Source organism: Geotrypetes seraphini, chromosome 17 (genome assembly GCF_902459505.1).
Source record: "Geotrypetes seraphini chromosome 17, aGeoSer1.1, whole genome shotgun sequence".
In the NCBI taxonomy this organism is placed as follows: domain Eukaryota; kingdom Metazoa; phylum Chordata; class Amphibia; order Gymnophiona; family Dermophiidae; genus Geotrypetes; species Geotrypetes seraphini.
This window is the reverse complement of record NC_047100.1, coordinates 37,061,314-37,085,360: the sequence shown is the minus strand read 5'-3', so window position 1 is coordinate 37,085,360 and position 24,047 is coordinate 37,061,314. Positions and strand designations below refer to the sequence as shown.

Below are 24,047 nucleotides of genomic sequence, written 5' to 3'. Positions count from 1 at the left end.
CGCAGCCGGGTTTTAAGAAGTGCCAGCGGTGTGAACGCCCGATCTCCCTCACTGACCCACACAATTGGTGCCTACAGTGTTTGGGTCCTGAGCATCGGGCGGACTCCTGCACCTGCTGTGCCACTCTTAAAAAACGTACTCTGAAGAATCGACAAATCCAGCAGAACATCCTCTTCGGCACCGCATCTGCGATGGAGCCGATTGCGTCGACTACGGTACCGCCAAAATCGGCACCCACCACTTCAACGCCCGATCCTTCATCGGCGCCGCTGGCGCCAGGTAAGCCGGCTAAGAAGCCTTCCACTTCTCTGGAGCGCCCTCCGGCCACAGTGGCGATACCGGCCCTACCGGCTTAACGCCGACCCCGGAAACGCTCCGCCCCGATCTCAGTGAGTGCCTCATCATCGGCCTCCTCATCGCCGGGGGTGTGGAGCGGCACCTAAGGAACCGAAGCAGAAAAAAGCGGTTCCGGTGCAACCCCTGGATGACCGCATCGCGACCATCCTCCAAGATAAATTACAGGAACAGCTGCAGCAACAACTCCAGCACCTGTTACCGACCATCTTGGCACCGCTCCTTTCGGTACCAGACCGGCCCGAGCCTTACACCGCCCAACCGGTATCCCAGGACAAGCAGGCAGGTATTCTCACTAGTGGGTGATGTCATCCGACAGAGCCCCGATACGGACATCTTGCAAGCATGTCTTGCTTGAAGAAACTCAGAAGTTTCGAGATGCCCGCACCGCGCATGCGCCAGTGCCTTCCCGCCCGATGTACCGGGCGTGTCTCCTCAGTTCTTTTCTTTCCGCGGAGCTGAGAAGTTTCACTTCATTCTGCGCTGACTGAATTTCAGTAAATTTGCCTTCTTTGTACCGCGTTTTTTGTTTCTTTGATTTATTTCAATTTTACTTTATATTTTCTTTAAAAAAAAAAAAAAGTTAAAATTATTTCTTCCGGCGGTTTGGCCGGGCCGGCCTCGTGGCTTAGGCCTAGCGCCTTCGACCTTGCGGCGACAATTTTCCGGCCTATGTCCCGGCCAATCACCGGTTTTAAAAAGTGCAGCAAGTGCCAGCGTGCGATTTCGTTGACGGACCCGCATCGACGCTGTCTTCAGTGTCTTGGTCCAGAACACGTTCCGAAATCGTGCCGGCCTTGTTCCACGCTTACTGCGCGCTCGTTTAAACGGCGCTGCTTGCTCTGGGAGTTGATGTTTAAGATGGAGACTGCCAAGGAGCCGTCTGCTTCAACCTCTGCTGATGTTTCGCTGGTCCGTTCGAAACCTGCATTGTCGACTCCTGCATCTGGTATTGTGAAGCCTGCATCGTTCACACCGACTTCAGCCTCGAGTTCGACACCGGTGCCTGTCCCCGTCTCCTCGGCTCAGGTACCGCCTTCCACTGTCCCTCCGGTGGTCATCAAAGTGCCTAAAGCTAACAAGCAGAAGCACTTGGCCACAAAGGAGCGCGAAGACCGTGCTGGAGGACCCCCTTTCGGTGCGGATCCCTCCATATCGGCTTCGCTGCAATCCCCTGCTGGAAGCTCAGTTTGTCGAGCTTATGCAGTCTATGGGACCCCGGCTTATCGCCTCCATTCAGGGTGACCTCCCGGTCCCGGGGGGCGGACCGCCCCCTCCCCCTCCTCCTCGTTGTTCGATCTCACTGCTCGACGAGGAGGATCGACGGAGGGCGGCGGTAGCCTCGAGGCGGGCTTCCTTTAGTGATATGCCGCCTTTGGAGCCCATCACGCCTCCTCGACATCAGAGTACTATGTCAGCCCCTGATAATCGGAGTCCTGGGCATACCGCATCGCAGGAAGAGTTCTTCCGCACTCCAGACCTGGGTGGCACTGCGTGAGTCCGCATCCTTGCCACCTCTGCGATCCACTGCATCTAGTCCCATCCATTCCTTGGAGGCTTCGGGGGATCGTGCGATGCATAGAAGATCTCATTCCCCATCCCGTCACCGGGAGGGGCATCGATCTCGACACTCATCTCGACACTCCTCACGTCATTCAGAGGTGTCCCCGCAAAAGAAGATACAGCGTATGGGATACTCCTCGTCGGATTTATCCCCGCCTGAGGGACCGGAGTATGAGGAACCATCTACCTCCTATTCTCCTTGCCGCTCCCAGCTCTCTCTGGACCCGGAGGCTTCCACTTCTTCTAGTCCGTCTCGCCGGCCGGCGCTAGTGGACCAACTGTCCTTTTCCTCCTTCCTCCGACAAATGGCGGATGATTTGGATGTAACTTTGGACACTGGTTCTCGATATTCTAAGGAGTATCTGGACACCATGCATTTGCCTCACCCTCCGGCGGAGACGCTCCGGCTTCCTCTGCATAAACTGCTTGACCAGACTTTCATGCGTTGTTTTGAGACACCATATTCCATCCCTGCAGTTCCCAGTAAGTTGGATGCTCGATACCGCATCGTCCACCACAAAGGGTTTGAGGGGGCACAACTATCTCATCAGTCCCTTCTGGTCGAGTCCTCCCTCAAACGATCTCATCCCTCCCAGGTTTACGCATCAGTACCACCGGGCCGAGAAGGGAGGACGATGGATAAATTTGGTAGACGTATCTACCAGAACTCTATGATGGCGACTCAAGTGCTCAATTACAATTTCTTCTTCTCTTCATATTTGGACTTCTTCTTGCCGGTGCTCCGCAAGTTCATCCCTTTTATCGATGCTCAGGCTCGATATGAGTTTGAAGAGGTGGTGGCGACCCTTTCCCAGTTACGCCTACAGCTGATGCAATCCTCCTACGATGCCTTCGAGCTCTCGGCACGTGCTGCGGCCTGTTCGGTAGCCATGCGTCGCCTGGCATGGCTTCGTACGATTGATATGGATCCGAACCTCCAAGACAGACTTGCAAATGTGCCTTGTGCGGGGGCGGATCTGTTCGATGAGTCTATCGAGACTGTTAATAAGAAGCTTTCGGATCATGAGAAGTCCTTCCAGTCTATCCTACGGCCTAAGCCCAAGCCTCAACAGTCTCGTCCCTCTAGGCCGCCTCTGATTTACCAGCGGCGTTATCAGCCGAGGCAGACTCCTCCTGCGAGGCAACCTGCGAAGAGACAGCCTCCCCAGAAGCCTCAGCAGAAGCCTCAGATGCCGGCTGCACCCAAGGCTACTCAGCCTTTTTGACTCTCTTCCAGGGAGCATAACCGACCTCGTTCTGTCTCCCCCCGTTTTTCCCATTGGGGGTCGTCTCCATCATTTTTGTCATCGATGGGAGACAATCACCACGGACCTTTGGGTCCTTACCATCGTAAGAGAGGGATACTCTCTTCATTTCCAACGGGTCCCCCCGGACCACCCGCCAAGAGAGTGTCCTTCCAACTTGACGCAGACCGCTCTTCTCCTCCAGGAGGCTCAAGCTCTGCTTCGGCTTCGGGCCGTCGAGCCAGTTCCATTAGATCAGCAAAACCGGGGGTTTTACTCCCGGTACTTCCTGGTCCCGAAGAAGACGGGCGATCTGCGTCCCATTTTGGACCTTCGAGTCCTCAACAAGTTTTTGGTCAAGGAGCGGTTCCGTATGCTGACCCTTGCTTCTCTCTATCCCCTCCTCGAGCAGAACGATTGGTTATGCTCTCTGGACCTCAAGGAGGTCTACACTCACATCCCTATTCATCCGGCCTCCCGCAAGTTCCTCAGATTTCGGGTGGGACATCTGCATCTGCAGTATCGAGTGCTTCCATTCGGCCTTTCCTCGTCTCCCAGAGTCTTCACGAAGTGCCTGGTGGTGGTGGCCGCTGCACTCCGGAACATGGGTCTCCAGGTGTTTCCATACCTCGACGACTGGCTCATCAAGGCACTGTCGGCTCCAGAGGTCATTTCGGCGACCTTGACTACAATTTGTTTCCTGCAGAACTTGGGCTTCGAGATCAACTTTCCCAAGTCACATCTTCAGCCCACCCAGTCTCTCCCCTTTATCGGGGCTGTCCTGGATACTATTCAACTTCGAGCATTCCTTCCTCCTCAACGCATGGATGCTCTCCTTCTACTCTGCCAGTCGGTGTCTTCTCGCCAATCCATCTCAGCGAGACACATGATGGTCCTCTTGGGCCACATGGCATCTACAGTTCATGTGACGCCTTTTGCCAGACTACATCTCAGAATTCCTCAATGGACCCTGGCATCTCAGTGGACTCAGGTGTCCGACCCGTTGTCCCATCACATTGTAGTCACTCCTGCTCTACGGCAGTCTCTTCTCTGGTGGATGACCTCTTCGAATCTATCCAGAGGTTTGCTGTTTCACTCTCCTCCCCACCAGAAAGTTCTCACGACCGATTCATCGAACTATGCATGGGGGGCTCATCTGGATGGTCTTCGCACTCAGGGGTTCTGGACCAGTGCGGAACGACTCCATCAAATCAATCTTCTGGAGCTCAGAGCCATCTTCAATGCTCTCCAAGCTTTTCAGCATCTGCTTCACGACATGGTGGTCCTTATTCGCACAGACAATCAGGTCGCCATGTATTATGTCAACAAACAAGGGGACACGGGCTCGGCCCCTATTTGCCAGGAAGCTCTTCGAGTCTGGGATTGGGCAGTTCGCCACAACACCTTCCTCAAAGCTGTCTACATTCAGGGGAAAGACAACGTCTTGGCAGACAAATTGAGTCGTCTTCTCCAGCCTCACGAATGGACGCTCCACTCCGACCCCCTTCATCAGATCTTTGCTCAGTGGGGAAAGCCTCAGATAGACCTCTTTGCAGCCCCCCACAACTTCAAACTGCCTCAGTTTTGCTCCAGGATCTATACTCCTCATCGCCTCGAGGCAGACGCCTTTCTACTGGATTGGGGGAATCGCTTCCTATATGCGTTTCCTCCATTTCCTCTCATTCAAAAGACTCTGGTCAAGTTGAGATCAGACCATGCCACCATGATTCTGATTGCTCCTCGGTGGCCCAGACAACCTTGGTACTCCCTTCTACTTCACTGAGCAGCAGGGAGCCAGTGCTTCTTCCAGTGTTTCCTTCATACTTACTCAACATCAAGGTGCACTACTTCATCCCAACCTGCAGTCCTCCACCTGACAGCTTGGTTCCTTTCAACATAACTCCTCACCAGTTCTCTCAAGCAGTGAGGGAGGTCTTGGAGGCTTCCAGGAAGCCTGCTACTCGACAATGCTATTCCCAAAAATGGACTAGATTTTCTTCCTGGTGTCTTTCCAATGCCACGGAACCTCAGCGAGCTTCCCTATCTTCTGTATTGGACTATCTTCTACACCTATCTCAGTCTGGTCTCAAGTCTACCTCTCTACGAGTCCACCTGAGTGCTATTGCGGCTTTCCATCAGCCTCTACAGGGGAAACCTTTGTCTGCTCATCCTGTGGTTTCCAGATTTATGAAAGGTCTTTTTCATGTCAACCCTCCTATCAAACCTCCTCCTGTGGTTTGGGATCTCAATGTTGTCCTGTCTCATCTCATGAAGCCTCCGTTTGAACCTCTCAACAAGGCTCCACTTAAGTATCTCACCTGGAAGGTGGTTTTTCTGGTGGCCCTCACGTCTGCTCGCCGGGTCAGTGAGCTTCAGGCCCTAGTGGCGGATCCACCGTTCACTGTATTCCATCATGACAAAGTGGTTCTTCGTACTCATCCAAAAGTCTTGCCTAAGTGGTCTCTGAATTTCACATCAACCAATCCATCGTGCTTCCAGTGTTCTTTCCAAAGCCCTCATTCTCACCCTGGAGAATCTGCTTTACACACTCTGGACTGTAAACGTGCTTTAGCTTTCTACTTGGATCGCACAAAGCCACACAGAACTGCTCCTCAACTTTTCGTCTCCTTTGATCCAAACAAGTTGGGACGACCTGTATCGAAGCGCACCATCTCCAACTGGATGGCGGCTTGTATCTCTTCCTGCTATGCCCAGGCTGGATTATCCCTTCCCTGTAAGGTCACAGCCCATAAGGTCAGAGCAATGGCAGCCTCTGTTGCCTTCCTCAGTATCGACACCGAATTGAGGAGATTTGTAAGGCTGCCACTTGGTCCTCGGTTCATACATTCACCTCTCATTATTGTCTGGATACTTTCTCCAGACGGGATGGACAGTTTGACCAAACAGTGTTACAAAATTTGTTCTCTTAAGTTGCCAACTCTCCCACCATCCCATTGGGGTTAGCTTGGAGGTCACCCACTAGTGAGAATACCTGCCTGCTTGTCCTGGGATAAAGCAATGTTACTTACCGTAACAGTTGTTATCCAGGGACAGCAGGCAGCTATTCTCACGTCCCACCCACCTCCCCTGGGTTGGCTTCTCAGGCTAGCTACCTGAACTGAGGAGACACGCCCGGTACATCGGGCGGGAAGGCACTGGCGCATGCGCGGTGCGGGCATTTCGAAACTTCTGAGTTTCTTCAAGCAAGACATGCTTGCAAGATGTCTGTATCGGGGCTCTGTCGGATGACATCACCCACTAGTGAGAATAGCTGCCTGCTGTCCCTAGATAACAACTGTTACGGTAAGTAACATTGCTTTCTAGTGCAACCCTGGATGACCGCATCGCGACCAATCCTCCAAGATAAATTACAGGAACAGCTGCAGCAACAACTCCAGCACCTGTTACCGTACCATCTTGTGCACCGCTCCTTTCGGTACCAGGACCGCCCGAGGCTTACACCACCCCAACCAGTATCCACCTCCATCGGTACCGCTTAGCTCTTCCATGCCGATCCTCTCGGCTGAGCACCTTCGTGCCCATCCCGTGCGTCATACCCACGGCTGATGCCGATCCTCCTCGCGGTACCAGGCTGGGCACCGGTCCCCCCCGGACCGAGACCAGCACCGATCTTCCCCTCCACGGTAATGTCTCGGTGCGCTCTAGCAAGTCCTCTATCCAATGACCCACCATACTGAGCCTTCCACCCGATATCTCGACATACACACACTGATGTCAGGGACCCGGACTTATGGGAAGACTCCCCTCCCGGTACCGAGGAGGACGCATCATCATCGGATCGAGGTGCCCTCAGCGCCCGATACCACTTCTAAGCCGGAGCAATCCTCCTTCTTCCAGATTCCTCCAAGGAGATGTCAGCGGCTCTCTCCATCCCTCTCGAGTCTGACTCCAAAAAATCCCAGGCCTTTTTGGAGGCCTTGGATTTTGAACAGCCTCCCAAGGAGTTTCTCAAGTTACCCGTACATGACATACTGCGGGAAACTTTTTATAAGAACTGGGAGAACCCACTCACCGTTCCTGGGGTCCCCCGTAAGCTGGATAGCCTTTACAGGGTCATCCCGATCCCAGGTTTTGACAAACCTCAGCTACCCCATGAGCCTCTCCTAGTTGAGTCTACCTTGAAGAAAACTCAGGGCTCCAGTGTTTATGCCTCCACCCCTCCTGGCAGAGAAGGCAAAACGATGGACAAGTTTGGCAAGCGCCTTTATCAAAACGCTATGCTGGCCAACAGGCGAACAATTACACATTTCATTTCTCATTTTACATGAAACACCTGGTGCAACAACTGTCCGCCCTTCAAAAATACATCCCAGAGCACAAAGTTCCGCTCTTCCTTTTTTTTTTTTTTAGTTCATTAGTTTTTATTGAATATTATAAGAGATTTACAGAAGGCAGTTCAAACACACAAAATCTGAATAAGACACAGTGGTATAGAAAAAGTCCATATCTACAATCATTTACATACAACCAGATTAATAAAAAGAATCTAGGGTATGTGTAACTGCTAATAGAAGATATATGAAAGGCAGAAAAGCAGGGAGAGTGAAATAAGAGAGAGGGAAAGAAAGAGGGAGAAAAAGAAAAAGAGAGAGATAGATAGAGATAGAGAGGCAGAAGTGTCTACTGGTTAGAATGAACAAATGAATCTAAGAATGACCAAGGTGATTTATTTCGCACCATGTTTGTGAAGAGTCGAGAAATCATGTTTTTCTCATATGCATAAGATTCAAATTTGTGATACATGCTCAGAGAGTTCCACCAAAAGGTGTAGTCAAGTAGCGAGGATGATTTCCAATTTTTCAGAATATGCATAAGAGCTGTTACAAACATGGCATCAATGAGTTTAGGTGGGCAGTTTGTTTGTGCGAAACAAGGGTGTTGAGAACGAAGAATTACAATGTCCATGGAAATCTCTTCTGAACACTTAGTAATAGATTTTATAGTGTCCCAAATACGAATCCAGAAGGAGTGAACTATAGTGCAATGAAAAAGCATGTGATCGAGAGTTCCAGACTCTTTCAAACAGTTCCAGCAGGTGGAGTCTTGTTTTAGCTTCGCTTTCCACATGCGATATGGGGTCCATACTGCATTCCACATAACGAAGAACATTGATTGCGAGACTCTGGAAGATAGGAGAGGACGGTTTGTGGAGGACCAGAAAAGTTCCCAATCTATATCAGAAAGCGTAGTCTGCAGAATCGAGTCCCATTGATTCATTGATTGAGGTGAAAAGGTGAAAGAGTGATCCCTTAGAATACTATAAAAAAGAGATATCGCTCTACCCTTCATTAAGGCCAGAGTAGACCAGTGGTGAACAGTGTGGATTGAGGTCATAAAGTCAGGGCGCATATGTACCTTAGACAGTATTCCAGTAAGCATGAGCCATTGGGAATGTATAGAGGATGGAAGTGAATATGCAAAAATATCAAAAGGAACAAATGAGGTGGAGGAGATCATTTGATGAGCAAACTCGATACCGCCCGTTGCCACCTCTTCCATGAGAGGGATCTACCTTTATTTTGAATTTTAGGGTTATTCCAAAGGGACATGAGCGGGCTTTCACTAATAGAGATCTCAGCTGTTGCATCTAGAAGATGAAAAGCATGCTGCGTTGCACTCAACAAGGAATACTTTCTCAAGTGTCTAGGTACTGACACTGTAAGGAAGCAGGAAACGTGTAGTGGTGCACATAAAAAGCGTTCCATTTCCTCTCTTGTCAGCTATCCGACAATGTCCCCTAATTAAGGGTATCCCCTCGTCCAGTCGAGACATTAAATTAGCAGCCTATGCTGACGATGTCCTTCTCTTTCTCAGAGATCATCTTGTCTCCTTGCCCCATCTTATCAACATTGTTTCTCAATACTCTCAACTCTCTGGATATTCTGTTAATTGGGAGAAATCAGAGATCTTTCCTCTCAATGACCATATCTCCTCCTCAGATCTGGCTCAATTTCCTTTTTTTCGTGGTCACAGGGAGCTGTGAAATATTTAGGGGTCCTAATTCATAAAGATCCAGTACATGTCCAGGATCTGAACATATCCAAAATCAAAAATTTAGTTTCAAACACTACAACTCGCTGGTCCCCACTTTATTTGTCATGGTGGGGTAGAATAGCCTCCATTAAAATGACTTTAGCCCCGCAAATTAATTACACCCTTTCCATGCTTCCCTTCCTATGCCAGAAAAAATTATTTCATTGGCTCAATATGAAAATCTCTGAATTTATTTGGAACAAGAAAAAACCCCGTATTGCTCTCGCCAAGCTGAAGGCCTCTAAGATTAATGGTGAACTAAATTTACCAGATTTTTATTATTACTATATCGCATCTTTAGCCAAATATGGAGCTTATTGGATCGTTGATTCTAAAGTTCCGCTCTTCCAACAGCAAATTTCCAGCCTCCTTCAACTGCGAAAATTTATGGTGCGCTCTATTTATGACTCCTTTGAGCTGACCTCCCGTGCATCTGCCATGGCCGTTGCCATGCGCCGCCTGGCCTGGTTGAGGATATCTGATTTGGACATCCCCAAGACCGCCTAGCCAACGCTCCCTGTCTTGGGGATGAACTTTTTGGGGAGTCCTTAGATTCAACCACCCAGAAGCTCTCCGCCCATGAGGACCAGGTGGGACACCTTATCAAACTAAGAAAAAGGCTCCACCTGCTCGTCCTTACAGACCACAGTCCTCGTATCAGCGCAGGTTCTCTGCCAGACCCCTCAATCCGCTTTCACAACAACCTCGGCAGCCCCGTCAGCAACATCAACACACTCAGGCTCGTTCTCAATCTACTCAGCCTGCTAAGCCTCTCCCTACTTCGAAACCCTCTCAGCCCTTTTGACTCCTCTCTCCAGGGCATAGACAGTCTTCCTCCCTCGTTGCCTCTTCCTCAACCAATCGGGGGACGTCTCCAAATCTTCCTCAGCCGTTGGGAGGTCATCACATCAGACCAATGAGTCCTCAACATCATCCGCCACGGCTACTCTCTCAACTTCCAGACTCTTCCACCAGACAATCCTCCCGTAGAGTCTGCTTCTCACTCCTCCCAAACCCCCCTCCTCCTGAGGGAGGTCCAATCCCTCCTTCTTCTCAATGCCATCGAAGAGGTTCCTCCGGCCCAAAGGGATCAGGGATTCTACTCCCGCTACTTCCTGGTTCCCAAGAAGACAGGAGACCTTCGTTCCATCCTCGATCTCAGGGACCTCAACAAGTGTCTGGTCAAGGAGAAGTTCAGAATGCTCTCTCTTGCCACGCTGTACCCTCTTCTCTCTCAACACGACTGGCTATGTTCCCTGGACCTCAAAGAGGCCTACACTCCATCTCAATCAATCCGACTTCACGTCGCTACCTACGGTTTCAGATACAGCACCGTCACTATCAGTACAAAGTGCTACCTTTTGGCCTCGCTTCATCGCCCAGGGTGTTCACCAAGTGCCTTATTGTGGTGGCGGCCTTCCTCAGGTCTCACAACCTCCAGGTGTTCCCCTACTTGGACGATTGGTTGGTGAAAGCTCCTACATCGACGCTTGTGCTACAAGCCTACTCATCACACCATCTCTCTCCTCCATCTCCTGGGGTTCGAGATCAACTACCCCAAGTCGCATCTGCTTCCTACACAGCGACTTCAGTTCATTGGAGCAGTTCTCGACACCACACTAATGGAGTGCATTTCTCCCCTCCGATCGTCAGCGGACCCTGCTCCACCTCTGTCGTCAGGTGCTCCCTGCATCATCCATTCCTGCCCGATAGATGATGGTCCTCCTGGGTCACATGGCCTCGACAGTACATGTACTTCCTCTGGCATCGTCTCCAACTCAGAACACCTCAATGGACTCTCGCCAACCAATGGTCACAGACCACGGATCTTCTTTCTCATCCCATCTCTGTGACATCGTCTCTTCAGCAATCTCTTCAATGGTGGTTGAACTCCTCAAATCTTTCCAGGGGTCTGCTCTTTCATCTACCCCCTCACTCCATGATCATCACCACAGATGCCTCCCCCTATGCGAGATCTACGCACCCAGGGACTCTGGACCCCACAGGAAGCGTCAACATCACATCAATTTCTGGAACTCAGAGCCTGTTCTACGCCCTCAAGGCCTTCCAGCATTTCTCTGCCCTCAGGTTCTTCTCCTGTGCACAGACATATCAAGTCGCCATGTACTACCATAACAAGCAAGGCGGCACCGGATCTTGCCTCCTTTGTCTGGAGGCTCTACGCATCTGGACCTGGGCCACGGCCCGCATCTCTTCCTCAAGGCCTGTCTATATCCAGGGCGAACAGAACTCCTGGCGACATCTCAGCAGCATCCTTCAACCTCACGAGTGGACGCTGGACCCTTCAACACTCCACTCCATCTTTGCTCGCTGGGCACTCGCAGGTGGACCTCTTTGCAGCGCCTCACAACCATCAGCTGCCCCAGTTCTGTTCCAGGACTCTTCTCTCCTCATCGTCTGACCCCAGATGCATTCCTGCTCGACTGGACGGATCGATTCCTCTATGCCTTTCCTCCACTACCTCTGATTGTTGCGGACATTATCCAAACTCCGCAGGACAGGGCCACCATGATTCTCATCGCTCCTCGGTGGCCTCGCCAACACTGGTTCTCCCTCCTGCTTCAGCTCAGCTCCAGGAGCCCATTCCTCTTCTGTGTTTCCTACTCTACTTACACAGCAACGTCAATCTCTGCTGCACCCCAATCTGTCTTCGCTCCACTTGACAGCTTGGTTTCTCTCGGGCTGACCTCTCCAGAGAATCTGTCCTCAGCCTGTCCGTCGCATTTTGGATGCCTCCAGGAAACCGGCCACCCTCCAATGTTACCATCAGAAGTGGACTCGGTATCTCCTCTTGGTGTCTCCTGCATCATCACGATCCCCACCTCATTAGCGGTGAGAAACTGTACTGGACTATTTGCTCTCTCTGTCCGAGGCTGGCCTCAAGTCTACCTCCAATTCAGAGTCCACCTCAGTGCCATCACTCTGCGTTTCATGAGCCTATCCTCGGAAAACCTCTCACGGCTCATCCACTGTTTTCCCCGGTTCATGATGAGGCCTCTTTCAATGTCAAACCACCTCTGAAGCCTCCTCCTGTCGTCTGGGACCTGAATGTGGTTTTATCAGTCCTCATTGAAACCCCTTTTGATGCCTCTTGCCTACAACTTCGCTCAAACATTCTAACATGGAAGGTGCTTTTCCTCATTGCCATCACCTCTGCCAGGAGGGTTAGTGAAATGCATGCACTGGTCGCCGATCCACCGTTCACTGTTTTTCAACCATGATAAGGTGGTTTCTGCGTACCCATCCTAAATTCCTTCCCAAGGTGGTCTCGGCTTTTCACCTCAACCAGTCCATTGTGTTGCCTGTCTTTTTCCCTAAACCCCATTCTCATCCTGGGGGAACAGGCGTTGCACACGCTGGATTGTAAAGCGTGCCCTTGCATACTACCTTGATCGTACCAGGGCTCACCGCTCGTCCCTCAGCTCTTTCTGACCTTCGATCCTAACGTCTGGGTTGTCCTGTCTCTAAACGGATCGCTTTCCAACTGGCTTGCTGCCTGTATTGCGTTCTGTTTATGCTCGGGCCGGTCTCTCACTGGAAGGTGCTGTCATGGCCCACTGGGTCCGAGCTATGGCTGCTTCTGTGGCTTTCCTCCGTTCCACGCCCATCGAGGAAATCTGCAAGGCTGCCACTTGGTCCTCAGTTCACACGTTCACTACTCACTACTGTCTGGATGCCTTCTCCAGACGGGATGGTCACTTCGGCCAATCTGTGTTACAAAATTTATTCTCCTAATGGCCAACCATCCCTCCTCCCTCTCTGTTAGCTTGGAGGTCACCCATGCGTAAAGAATATGCTGCCTGCTTGTCCTGGGATAACGCACAGTTACTTACCGTAACAGGTGTTATCCAGGGACAGCAGGCAGATATTCTTACGTCCCACCCTCCTCCCCGGGTTTGGCTTCTTAGCTGGCTTATCTTCACTGGGGACCACGCACTCCTCCGTCAGGCGGGAAGGCACTCACGCTATGCGCGGTGCGGCCAACTAGAACTTTTCTAGTTAAAAAGGTCCGTACCGGGGCTCCGCTCGGTGACGTCACCCATGCATAAAGAATATCTGCCTGCTGTCCCTGGATATACACCTGTTACGGTAAGTAACTGTGCTTTCTGGTGTCGGCCCTCTGGGGGGCCCACCTTTGATGGTACGTCCCATCAGTAAAGAATTGTACCGGTCTAGAGGACGATACAGAAGGAGAAATTAGGTTCTTACCTGCTAATTTTCTTTCTGTTAGCCTCTCTAGACTAGCACAGTTTCCCACCTTATCTGTATTTCTGCAGCAATTGTGGTTTTTGTACACGTGAATATTTTGCATTTTCTGCGGGTTCTAGTATTTCTAGGGCCGGGGAAATACAAGAACAATGGCTATGGCTCAGCTGGCATAGTTGGTGAGCTATGGGGACATTTTCACAGCAGATTTTAGTTCTATGCATTTTCTAACAGTGTTACTGGAATGGATTTGGGGGGTTTTGTCTGTTGGCTAAAGTTTAAAACTCCTACCCCCTCTAATATGTTTGGTGAAATATTGTATAGTTTTATTTAATGGATTTATTATTGCCTTATAATTTGGTTTCTATTCACTTTCATGTTCTTAATGAGAGTAATCTTGTTCATTAGACCTATGTTTTAAACTCCAAAAAAATAACGGCATTGATCCGGTAGGGAAAATGTCTTCAGTAAAACTGTAGTGCTGTGTTTTTTGTAGGTGATTGAGGCATCAGATATAGTTCTGGAGGTCTTGGATGCCAGGGATCCTCAGGGTTCTAGATGTCCTCAAGTGGAGCAAGCAGTTCTGCAGTCTGAAGGAAACAAAAAGCTGCTTTTTGTTCTAAACAAAATTGGTGAGTACAATAATAATCTGGTGATCAAACTAAAAAGTTTATACGATGAGCAGAAATGAAGAAAATACCTAATGCAGTCTGACTTTTACTGAAGACTGTAAGATCCAACTCTGATCACTCATCTTGCTGAAAGTAATCTGGGTAACTTGCACAATTGTTCTTTCTAGGAGAGAGTTTTATGCTGGATGCCAGGAGCAATAGAATATGGCCTCTGGTGTTGCTTGGTTTGTATACGTTCCTCAGGCTGTTCTAAGGTGTCCTGCAGACACAGAGCAAGTCTGACAGTTGCATTGAAACTTCTCTCTCTCCCCCACACCAGCCTAATGGATTTAGGTACTAAGATCATCTGGTAAAACCTTTAAGCCATGCTTATTATGCCAATTCAGTGAAAAATATTGAGGCATGTAAAGATTTCAAGGTTTCTTTAGGATCCAATATGGATATTAGGATTTGTATACCAGATGCCTGAGGGAAAACATGAGCAGGGAACAGAAATGAATGTCCTGTGGAGTTCATTCTAGGAGATGACATTTATGTTGGCTGAATTAGGAGTTGCAAATGACTGTGCGCACAGTAAATATTATTAACATCTTCGAATACATCTCCAGAATGAATTGGCAAATTCAGTGAGTGCAGGCCAGATGGCATTGGCTGGTATGTCAAATGCCAGCAAAAATCAAAAAGGAAGGTTTGGTTGTGTAAATGTAAACCAAAGAGGCCCAATGGGGATTGTCAGAACTTGCAGTTGGCAGCCCTCTGTTTAACCTATAGGAGATTATTAACCTCCAGTCCCAGGAACTGCAAACAAAGGCCATCTGACGTGTTTAGGTTGCATGGAAAAAATGTATCTGTTGTCTGCCCCAGTCCTGCAAACTTTGTCTGAATCCATCTGTACAAGCCTTGAATAGTTATGATTTTATATTGAAATCATTTTATTAAAGTATAAAAAGAAACAATATTCTGTACAAATACAGAAAAAGGATCAACATCCATATCCCCTCCACTGAACACTATTTAGAAAATTTATCCTCGGTGTCGCACACAAAACACAAATGCCAAATACATAATAGCTGACCAAAAATTATCAACATAAACCAAAATCCGATGTAGTACAATACCAAAGAAATTTATGTCATCCCATACTGTGCAAAATATAAAGATCACTCATGCCAGGGATGGTGTTAAGCCAAGGATGATGGACAATATGCAGCACTTTAAAAAAGCTAGATGAGGTGTACTGTTTGAGTCATTTTAAAAAAAATTTTATTATTGTTTATATTTATTTGTATCTTAAGAATATGTTTTTGCAACCCGCTTAGGTTTTAGGCGGGATATAAGTTTGTACCCAGGAATTTTCTTGTCTCCCTACCCCACCGCCACCACCAGTCTAGTCTGATCTATGACTGGAGTCCATACACCAGGCTTCTTTCAGAACCCTGTTACAAATGGTTGTGAGCTTCTAAGGACAAAATGATCCATTTTGTGCCCAGCTCCAGGAGGTGTCTGGGATGTCAGGTGGTATGTAAACTGTCTACATCAATTAAAACATACATAAGATAAAAACAAACCATAACGTAAAATCTCCATAATAAAACAATTTCTTCTTTTCAAGTGTCAACTAATAAATCATAAGAGTACAATGGCAAACATGGTAAAACAAATTCTTTTTTTCAAAAGCCGACAAATCGCAAAAATGCAGTAACAAACAGCTGAGTTTTCAAACTGCTGCTTAAATGGTGGGTAAGAAATGGACTGGCCTCTTCCATATTACAGTTTCCAACTCGGAACTGGGTGTTTCTCCTTATGGTAGAGTCTGAATTGGAAGCACCATACAGTTACCGTCACAGTTGCTGGGAAGTTTCCTGATTAGGTGCATGTTTTAAAGCCATCACTGCAACAGGCCTCAGTAAGGGGCCACAGGCTGCAACCTGATTCTTACCCATAGATGTCACAGTTATATTATTAATAGACCTGTCAAGGCAGTGGTCTCAAACTTGCGGCCAAGGGGCCACATGCGACCCGCCAGGTACTATTTTGAGGCCCTCGGTATGCTTATCATAATCATAAAAGTAAAATAAAACAGTTTATTGATCATCTGTCTCTTTAGCTATAAATGACAATATTATTATTAAGACTTAGCCAAAAGGAAAGAGTTTTACCTCATGCAAAATTGTCATTTCTTTAATAAGACATTAACTATATTTTTTTCTGAGGCCCTCCAAGTACCTACCAATCCAAAATGCTTGAGTTTAAGACCACTGTGCTAAGGAATTATTACTAAGCCTTTTCTTCACCACATGGAGAAAATGAACCAACATCAGACTACTTTAACTGCTTGGTTTACAGCATTGCCCAATCTGGAGTTGTCAATATATGTATATTGTCTTTATTTGACTACATGACTGGAATTCAATCCTTTCTTCAGCCTGGGCTTCATTTTTTTTAATTGGCCATATCAGATCACTAGGTTGTAGAAAGGGGCTTCCAGTCTTCAAGGTCCACAGGCCATTTACAGGATATCCACAATGAATATGCATGAGAGAAAGTTGCACACCAAGGAGGGTAGTACATGCAAATCTTTCCTGCATATTTATTATGGACATTCTGAAAATCTGGCCTTCCAGAATTAAATAGCCCTGTTTTAGCCTAAGCATTTGAATTATCATCCGCATATGGTGCTCGCATTTTGTGGTAACATGTTTGTCTCACTTTCAAGATCTAGTGCCAAAGTCAATTGTGGGGAAATGGTTGAAGTTTTTCGGGAAGGAGATTCCAACGGTGGCTTTTAAAGCAGCAACACGGGTGCAGGACAGAAATCTGGTGAGTGCTAACTTCTGGAAAGTTCGCATTATTTACATGATCCGATAGTAAACTGGCACAGGACATGACGGCATCAGCTTGCATTTCTACAAAGCTGTACAGATACGCATATGATTTTTCTTTGAGGAGGTCAGTTTAGAGCCACACTGCCCACTTTGAGAACAGCAGCTCTGAATGATTGTGAAATGAGATGCCATAAATTCTCCATGAACTTGTATGTATTTGCTAGTATCTAGGCCTCTGATAGACCATGGGTCCCGTTTCAGCAAAGATTTAAATATCCTTATCTTTTGCATCTTTCTGAGAAGATGAATTACATTGTTCACTCTGAACTCATAATCAAAACACCCGCCTAAGTCGGCACTTGTACGTCCTGTTGATTAAGACATCCAAGCGTCAGTTTTTGAAACCAACATTCTGGACGTCCAGTAGGACTTCTAGACCACTGTGCGTCCAGAGCTGAAAGGGGCATTTTGGGAGGAATGTTATGGGTGGTATTCGGGTGGGCAGGTTTACACTTAGACATCCTGCAGGGATAATCAAAATGTTTTGGCAGACATCCTGGAAGGAACTTACACATTTTGAGTTAGAACTGTTTTAAAAAGGCTACCCAAAGTGACCACATAACCACTGCAGAGATAAAAGTAAAGGCTCCCGTTCAATGACCCCCCTCACACCCCACAAAGTTCAGAATACAGAAGTACATACCTATCTCCAGAACAGCAGCACCTGGTATAGGAAAGCTTAGTAGACCCACACACAGGTGTCTTTAAGTAGCCTGGTGGGTGGGCTAGTGAACCATAGAGAGGAGTAGCAAGTCCCATAAGCCACTCTAATCACCACGTTTATGGTGGAAAATATGTCCACCACCCCCAAACCCTACTCTTGTCATATAGGTGCCACCTGCAGCCTTAAGGGCTATTGGGGTGGTAGACAGGTGAGTATAGTGTGTTTTGTGGGGGGAGGGAATGAGCTCACCATAGCCTATAAGGGTTGCTCATAGAGCGATTCCTCATGGAAATTATGGGCTGTTATATAACAGCCATCCAAAGCCCCGAGTATTAGAAGGCTGTAATCTGGAGGCATAGATGGGTACAGCAAAGAATCTTGAATACCGAAAATTGGCGATATGCTGTTCTTGTAATGAATGCTCATTGCCTGCAAATGTACATGGTTTTCTTAGTTATTTCATGTGAAAACAAACATTTGAAAAAAGTCCAAGGCTACTTTTCTTACATTACTGAGGGTTTTGGTGTAACATTTTGTCTTAAAGCAGGGGAAGCAGCCCAAAACATCTGGCATTTTAGAAATATCCAAAGGTAATACTTGCCGGGGAGGTAACATACTGATGGAACTTCTGAAACGATTTTGCCAATCCCAGAACCAGGTCATAAAAGTTGGAGTAGTAGGTAAGCATTCCTTACTTTAGGAAGCTGTATAAATTCCTAAAGTTAAATCTGTTAAACTCTGGCTGTCATTATGGTGTCTGTAGCCAAATGTTGAAATGATCTAACATGGACATAAAGGTTCCTGTTTTACAAGGACAATATACAGTAAGGCCTGGATTTTGTAAGTGCCTGTCTTTCCCAAAGGTATGATTTCATGCCATCGGCGCCTAGAGAATCCAGGCCTAAGTGTCCATGTGCTTTATAAAATAGGTTCTCAGAACCAGCCCCAATAGCACACACATTTACACCTGCTTTGAAAACAAGTGTAAAGTGTTTGTGTGTTCTATTCACATATCCACGTCTTACAGAATATGTGCATTCATTGCAACTCTGCCTCCACTCTGCTCAAATTATGGCTCCAAGACCACGTACATAAAGATCATGAAAATGTAGGAGCCCTCTTACTTTGAATATATATATGCAGTTATTCAATTTTATAAAAGCCTTTGTAAAACTGGCTTTACACATGGAAAAACCTCTTAAACAGGCATTACACAAATGTCTCCTCAGGTTCCTACACCGCTTCTCCCCCCCTCCCCCCCACACACACACACTTCTCGGGCACTCTGCTTATTGGGTAAGTTTCCTCTTAACTGTACTCTTATCTACAGCCAACTCCAGACTCCGTTCCTTCTACCTTTCTGCATCATATGCCTGGAACAAACTGCTTGACTCGATACGTCGGGCTCCGTCTCTGGCAGTATTCAAATCCAGACTCAAAGCCCCCTTCTTTGAATATGCTTTCAATTCTAAACTCCAGCCCACCTTCTAAGCACCAGTACATGTCTTGTCTTATTCCCGCTGGGATTTCCCCACCTGAGCACAGTGTATTGAAGCACCTTTTTGTCCAGTTTGTCTTGACTAGATTGTAAGCTCTTTTGAGCAGGGACTCTTCTGTGTTTTGATGTACAGTACTGCGTATGTCTAGTAACACTATAGAAATGCTTAGTAGAAGTTTGAGAACTTCAGAGTATTTGTGAGCAACACATGCCACTTCTGGTCTGACTCCAGTATGGCTTATGTCCTTTTCTTTTTCCAGGCTTCCCCAATGTTGGAAAGAGCAGCTTAATCAATAGTTTGAAGCAAATGCAAGTATGTAATGTTGGACCAGCAAGGGGTACTACAAAGTGAGTAGCTACGTTTTTATTATTAAAAGTGCCTTAGTAGGCAGCATTTTCCTTTGCTACTTTTTAAAACGGTGTTAATTGATTTGGTTCATTTTTGTAAACCCTCTCTTGACTTTCGTTAATAAAGAGGTTCATGAGAGCTTACATGCTCCCCAGGGTTAACAGTGAAGGTTGTAATAGTGATGGGTATTGCTTGTCCCTTGAAGAGCAACATACTGATGTGATGTAGGATCTATTCATGTTTTTATTGTATTTGTTTCTTTGAGCATCTTGGTTCTGTAACTGAGAAGCATTTAAGTCTGAGCTTTTCTGAATTGTACAGCTCATGTGTGGGAGTTAACATTGTTAATATTAGTCATTGCTCCCATATCTGGGATGCAGTGAAACAGTTTTGGTTGGAGAGAGTTAAAGGGGGGATGTAATCCACTTTCATCTATAAAAGTAGGTTAAAAAAATAAACATGGCTCACCCATATTGATTACTAAGCTCCATGGCAGGAATTATTGGACTTTAAGTTTCACGGAGGGTAGAACACATGGAGTTCTTGCAGGGGAGATGTTTCTTCAACAGACTATAAAAAATGGAAATGTTCCTGCGATATATAGAGTAAGAAACAAGTTTCCATCCCACAATAAAAATGATCCGTCTCCTACCCTTAACCCCTTGCCATCACTTTTTTCTACACCAAATTCCCCCCTCAAATTGCATCACCTAACTTCTCCGCTTTCTGCCCATACAATGGCCCAAGTACTTCCATGACAAAAATTCAAAAGGTTACTTTTAAGTTCACCTGGTCACCTCTTCCCTTTCTTCCTTCTCTTTTGCTTTATACAAGAAAACTGCTTATCTTCTGTCTTCTCCAAACTCACTATCTGTTCCTCTGACGCCATTCCCACCATCTACTTCTCTCTGTTTCCCTATTGTCAGACCTTTCTTAGCTTAGTGGTTTGGAAGAACTGCACAAAACCATACTGGATTTAAACTAAGCTATTAAAAAAAATGAAGTGTGGCTCAGTTTGGAATCAGGCTAGATTATAAGCTTTTACTACATTAAAGAAGTGCTAGGAAAATAGCGACCAAAGCCAATAGGCGTTTAACATACTGGTTAAGGAAGGTTAAAATAGTTAAATAAAGAAAAACCACCCTATTGCCATCCTATATTAGCCTTCATGTATTAAAGAGTGGGGTTTATTTGCACAGATTTGTATAATTCATTTATTTGATATGCAATTTACACATGGGTATACATCTATAAATAGGTATAAAATAGAAGTAAAAAATTACATAAAAAAGTCTATCATTATAGAAAAAATGCTAAAAATCGTTATAATATTCAGAGCTTTCTCTGATGCCAACTGTCCTCCTGCCACATCTATGCAAATAGAAAGTGCCAAAAGAAAGGGTTGATATTAGGTACGAAAATGTCTGAAAATGAAAAAGGTATCTGGTTTAAAACATGTGAAGGAAATGTCTTGCCTGATACATATTGAGATGCAATAGAGAGAACTGACTCGAGCTAATTAAACCTCCAAGAGAAGTACTCATAAAACTGTAACTCTGCTCAGAGGCTTATAACTCTAAAGAGAGGGAGGTAACCCTCTCTTGAAACAAGAGCTAGTATTTCCAAATCATAGCATTGTGTTTTAGTAAAAATGAGTAACAACTTTGAGGGTAACAAGGCTTGAAAATGTTCAATACTTAAATGGAGTATTTTGCAGAATTTTTAAAAGTCCAAAAATAATGCTGATTGCATTCAGGAAGATTGTACTTAACTTAAATGCAGAACATGCAACTTCCAGTGGTTCCCGATGTGGCCCGTTTCGGCGGACTGCTTCAGGAGACCCGCCAACCGAAGGTAGATTAGTTTTTGCAAATATCACACTGAGTTATAAGTGCTTCAACTGTTAAGCGGTTCAAAAACTGTAAAGTTCCCTGCAACCCAGGGATACTATTGAGAGCACATTCCTTAGTGTAGGTTTGTCTTCATTAAAATGGATGCCACAATATACCTGTTCTAATAATTCCAAACGGACGGTATTAATTGACTTTAAATGAACATAAATTTTATTATAGGAATATGTGGAAGTGAAAAATGGGCTAGGAAACCTGGTTCCTCAGTGTGGTAGGCCAATATTCCACTTCTTCGTGGCAAGCAGTAATTTGTAATGTGATCTACATTTTATTTTTCACATAGGTTATAATTTTAACTGCTTTTGTTTTGAATTAACTGAGGATGTCAGATCTATGACTAAACATTGCAAAATAACACGTTGCTAATAATTTTAAATGTATGAGGTACCAGAGTTATAGATGCAATTCACAGATAAAGGACATTATTTCTTACTTAACAATGGAAATTACAGTCCTATTTCCCGCACAGAAGAATCATGAAGACACTTCGTGATACCCTTTAAGTTAGAACATAAGAATAGCCCTTATTGGGTCAGACCAATGGTTCCATCATAGCCCAGTAGCCATTCCCACCGCGGCCAATCCAGGTCACTAGTACCTGGCCAAAAGCCAAGGAATATCAACATTCTGTGCTACCGATCCAGAGCAAGCAGTCACTTGGTACTTGGACTTGTCGTGAACATATTTGTGAAGCTGAAAACTATGCCATTGGTAGTTTCACTACCAGCAGGGCCTCTCAACGTGGATGGTTTTTAGCCGGAGATGTCAACACTAACGATGTAACCACCCATCTGGAGAGCAGCTGATGGGCAGTGTTGGAGATGGAGGATTGCGTTTGATGATAATTAGCTTTATTTATTCCAGGACAAGCAGGCAGGTATTCTCCTTAGTGGGTGATGTCATCCCGACAGAGCCCGATACGGACATCTTGCAAGCATGTCTTGCTTGAAGAAAACTCAGAAGTTTCGGAGTGCCCGCACCGCGCATGCGCCAGTGCCCTTCCCGCCCGATGTACCGGGCGTGTCTCCTCAGTTCTTTTCTTTTCCCGCGGAGCTGAGAAGTCTTCACCTTCATTCTGCGCTGACTGAATTTCAGTAAATTTGCCCTTCTTTGTACCGCGTTTTTTTTTGTTTATTTGATTTTTTTCAATTTTACTTTATATTTTCTTAAAAAAAAAAAAAAAAAGTTAAAATTATTTCTTCTGGCGGTTCCGGCGGGCCGGCCTCGTGGCTTAGGCCTAGCGCCTTCGACCTTGCGGCGACGACTTTTTTCGGCCTATGTCCCAGCCAATCACCGGTTTTAAAAGTGCAGCAAGTGCCAGCGTGCGATTTCGTTGACGGACCCGCATCGACGCTGTCTTCAGTGTCTTGGTCCAGAACACGTTCCGAAATCGTGCCGGCCTTGTTCCACGCTCACTGCGCGCTCGTTCAAACGGCGCTGCTTGCTTTGGGAGTCGATGTTTAAGATGGAGGACTGCCAAGGAGCCGTCTGCCTGCTAACTTCTGTGATGTTTCGCGGTCCGTTCGATAACCTGCATCGACAACTCCTGCATCTGGCATTGTGAAGCCGGCATCGTTCACTCCGACTTCTTGCCTCAAGTTCGACATCGGTGCCTGTCCCCGTCTCCTTGGCTCAGGTACCGCCTTCCACTGTCCCTCCGGTGGTCATCAAAGTGCCTAAAGCTAGCAATGCAGAAGCACTTGGCCCACAAAGGAGCGCGAAGACCGTGCTGGAGGTCCCCCTTTCGGTGCGGATCCCTCCATATCGGCCTTCGCTGCGATCCCTGCTGGAAGCTCAGTTTGTCGAGCTTTATGCCAGTCTATGGGACCCCGGCTTATCGCCTCCATTCAGGGTGACCTCCCCGGTCCCGGGGGCGGCACCTCCCCCTCCTCCTCGTCGTTCGATCTCTCTGCTCGACGAGGAGGATCGACGGAGGGCGGTGGGGGCCTCCAGGCAGGGCTTCGTTTAGTGATATGCCGCCCTTGGAGCCCATCACGGCCTCCTCGACATCAGAGTACTTTGTCAGCCCCTGATAATCGGATGTCCTGGGCATACCGCATCGCAGGAAGAGTTCTTCCGCACTCCATACCAGACCTGGGTTGCACTGCCGTGAGTCCGCATCCTTGCCACCTCTGCGATCCACTGCATTCTAGTCCCATCCATTCCTTGGAGGCTTCGGGGGGGATCGTTGCGATGCATAGAAGATCTCGTTCCCCATCCCGTCACCGGGAGGGGCATCGATCTCAACACTCCTCACGTCATTCGGAGGTGTCCCCGCAAAAGAAGATCCAGCGTATGGGATACTCCTCGTCGGATTTATCCCCGCCTGAAGGACGGAGTAATGAGGAACCATCTACCTCCTATTCTCCTTGCCGCTCCCAGCTCTCTCTGGACCCGGAGGCTTCCACTGCTTCTAGTCCGTCTCGCCGGCCGGCGCTGGCGGACCAACTGTCCTTTTCCTCCTTCCTCCGACAGATGGCGGATGACTTGGATGTAACTTTGGACACTGGTTCTCGATATTCTAAGGAGTATCTGGACACCATGCATTTGCCTCACCCTCCGGCGGAGACGCTCCGACTTCCTCTGCATAAACTGCTTGACCAGACTTTCATGCGTTGTTTTGAGATGCCATATTCCATCCCTGCAGTTCCCAGTAAGTTGGATGCT

General features: G+C 47.2%; 1 protein-coding gene and 1 non-coding gene across 3 annotated transcripts in view; both read left to right on the top strand.

Moving 5' to 3' along the window:
* The window catches only part of GNL3 (G protein nucleolar 3), an 84,087-nt gene that overhangs the window by 16,797 nt on the left and 43,243 nt on the right, over positions 1 to 24,047 (top strand). Inside the window, exons 6-9 of one of the 2 annotated variants that reach the window (XM_033926227.1) lie at positions 13,939 to 14,074; positions 16,791 to 16,894; positions 18,171 to 18,303; positions 19,382 to 19,469. In XM_033926227.1, the coding sequence (XP_033782118.1) occupies positions 13,939 to 14,074; positions 16,791 to 16,894; positions 18,171 to 18,303; positions 19,382 to 19,469 (461 nt within the window). Of the gene's footprint in view, positions 1 to 13,938; positions 14,075 to 16,790; positions 16,895 to 18,167; positions 18,304 to 19,381; positions 19,470 to 24,047 lie in introns of both variants that reach the window. The other variant, XM_033926226.1, reaches the window with a different exon arrangement.
* Positions 14,127 to 14,199, top strand: LOC117351484. Its single transcript, XR_004537435.1, has one exon. It is a non-coding gene; the product is annotated as a small nucleolar RNA SNORD19 (small nucleolar RNA).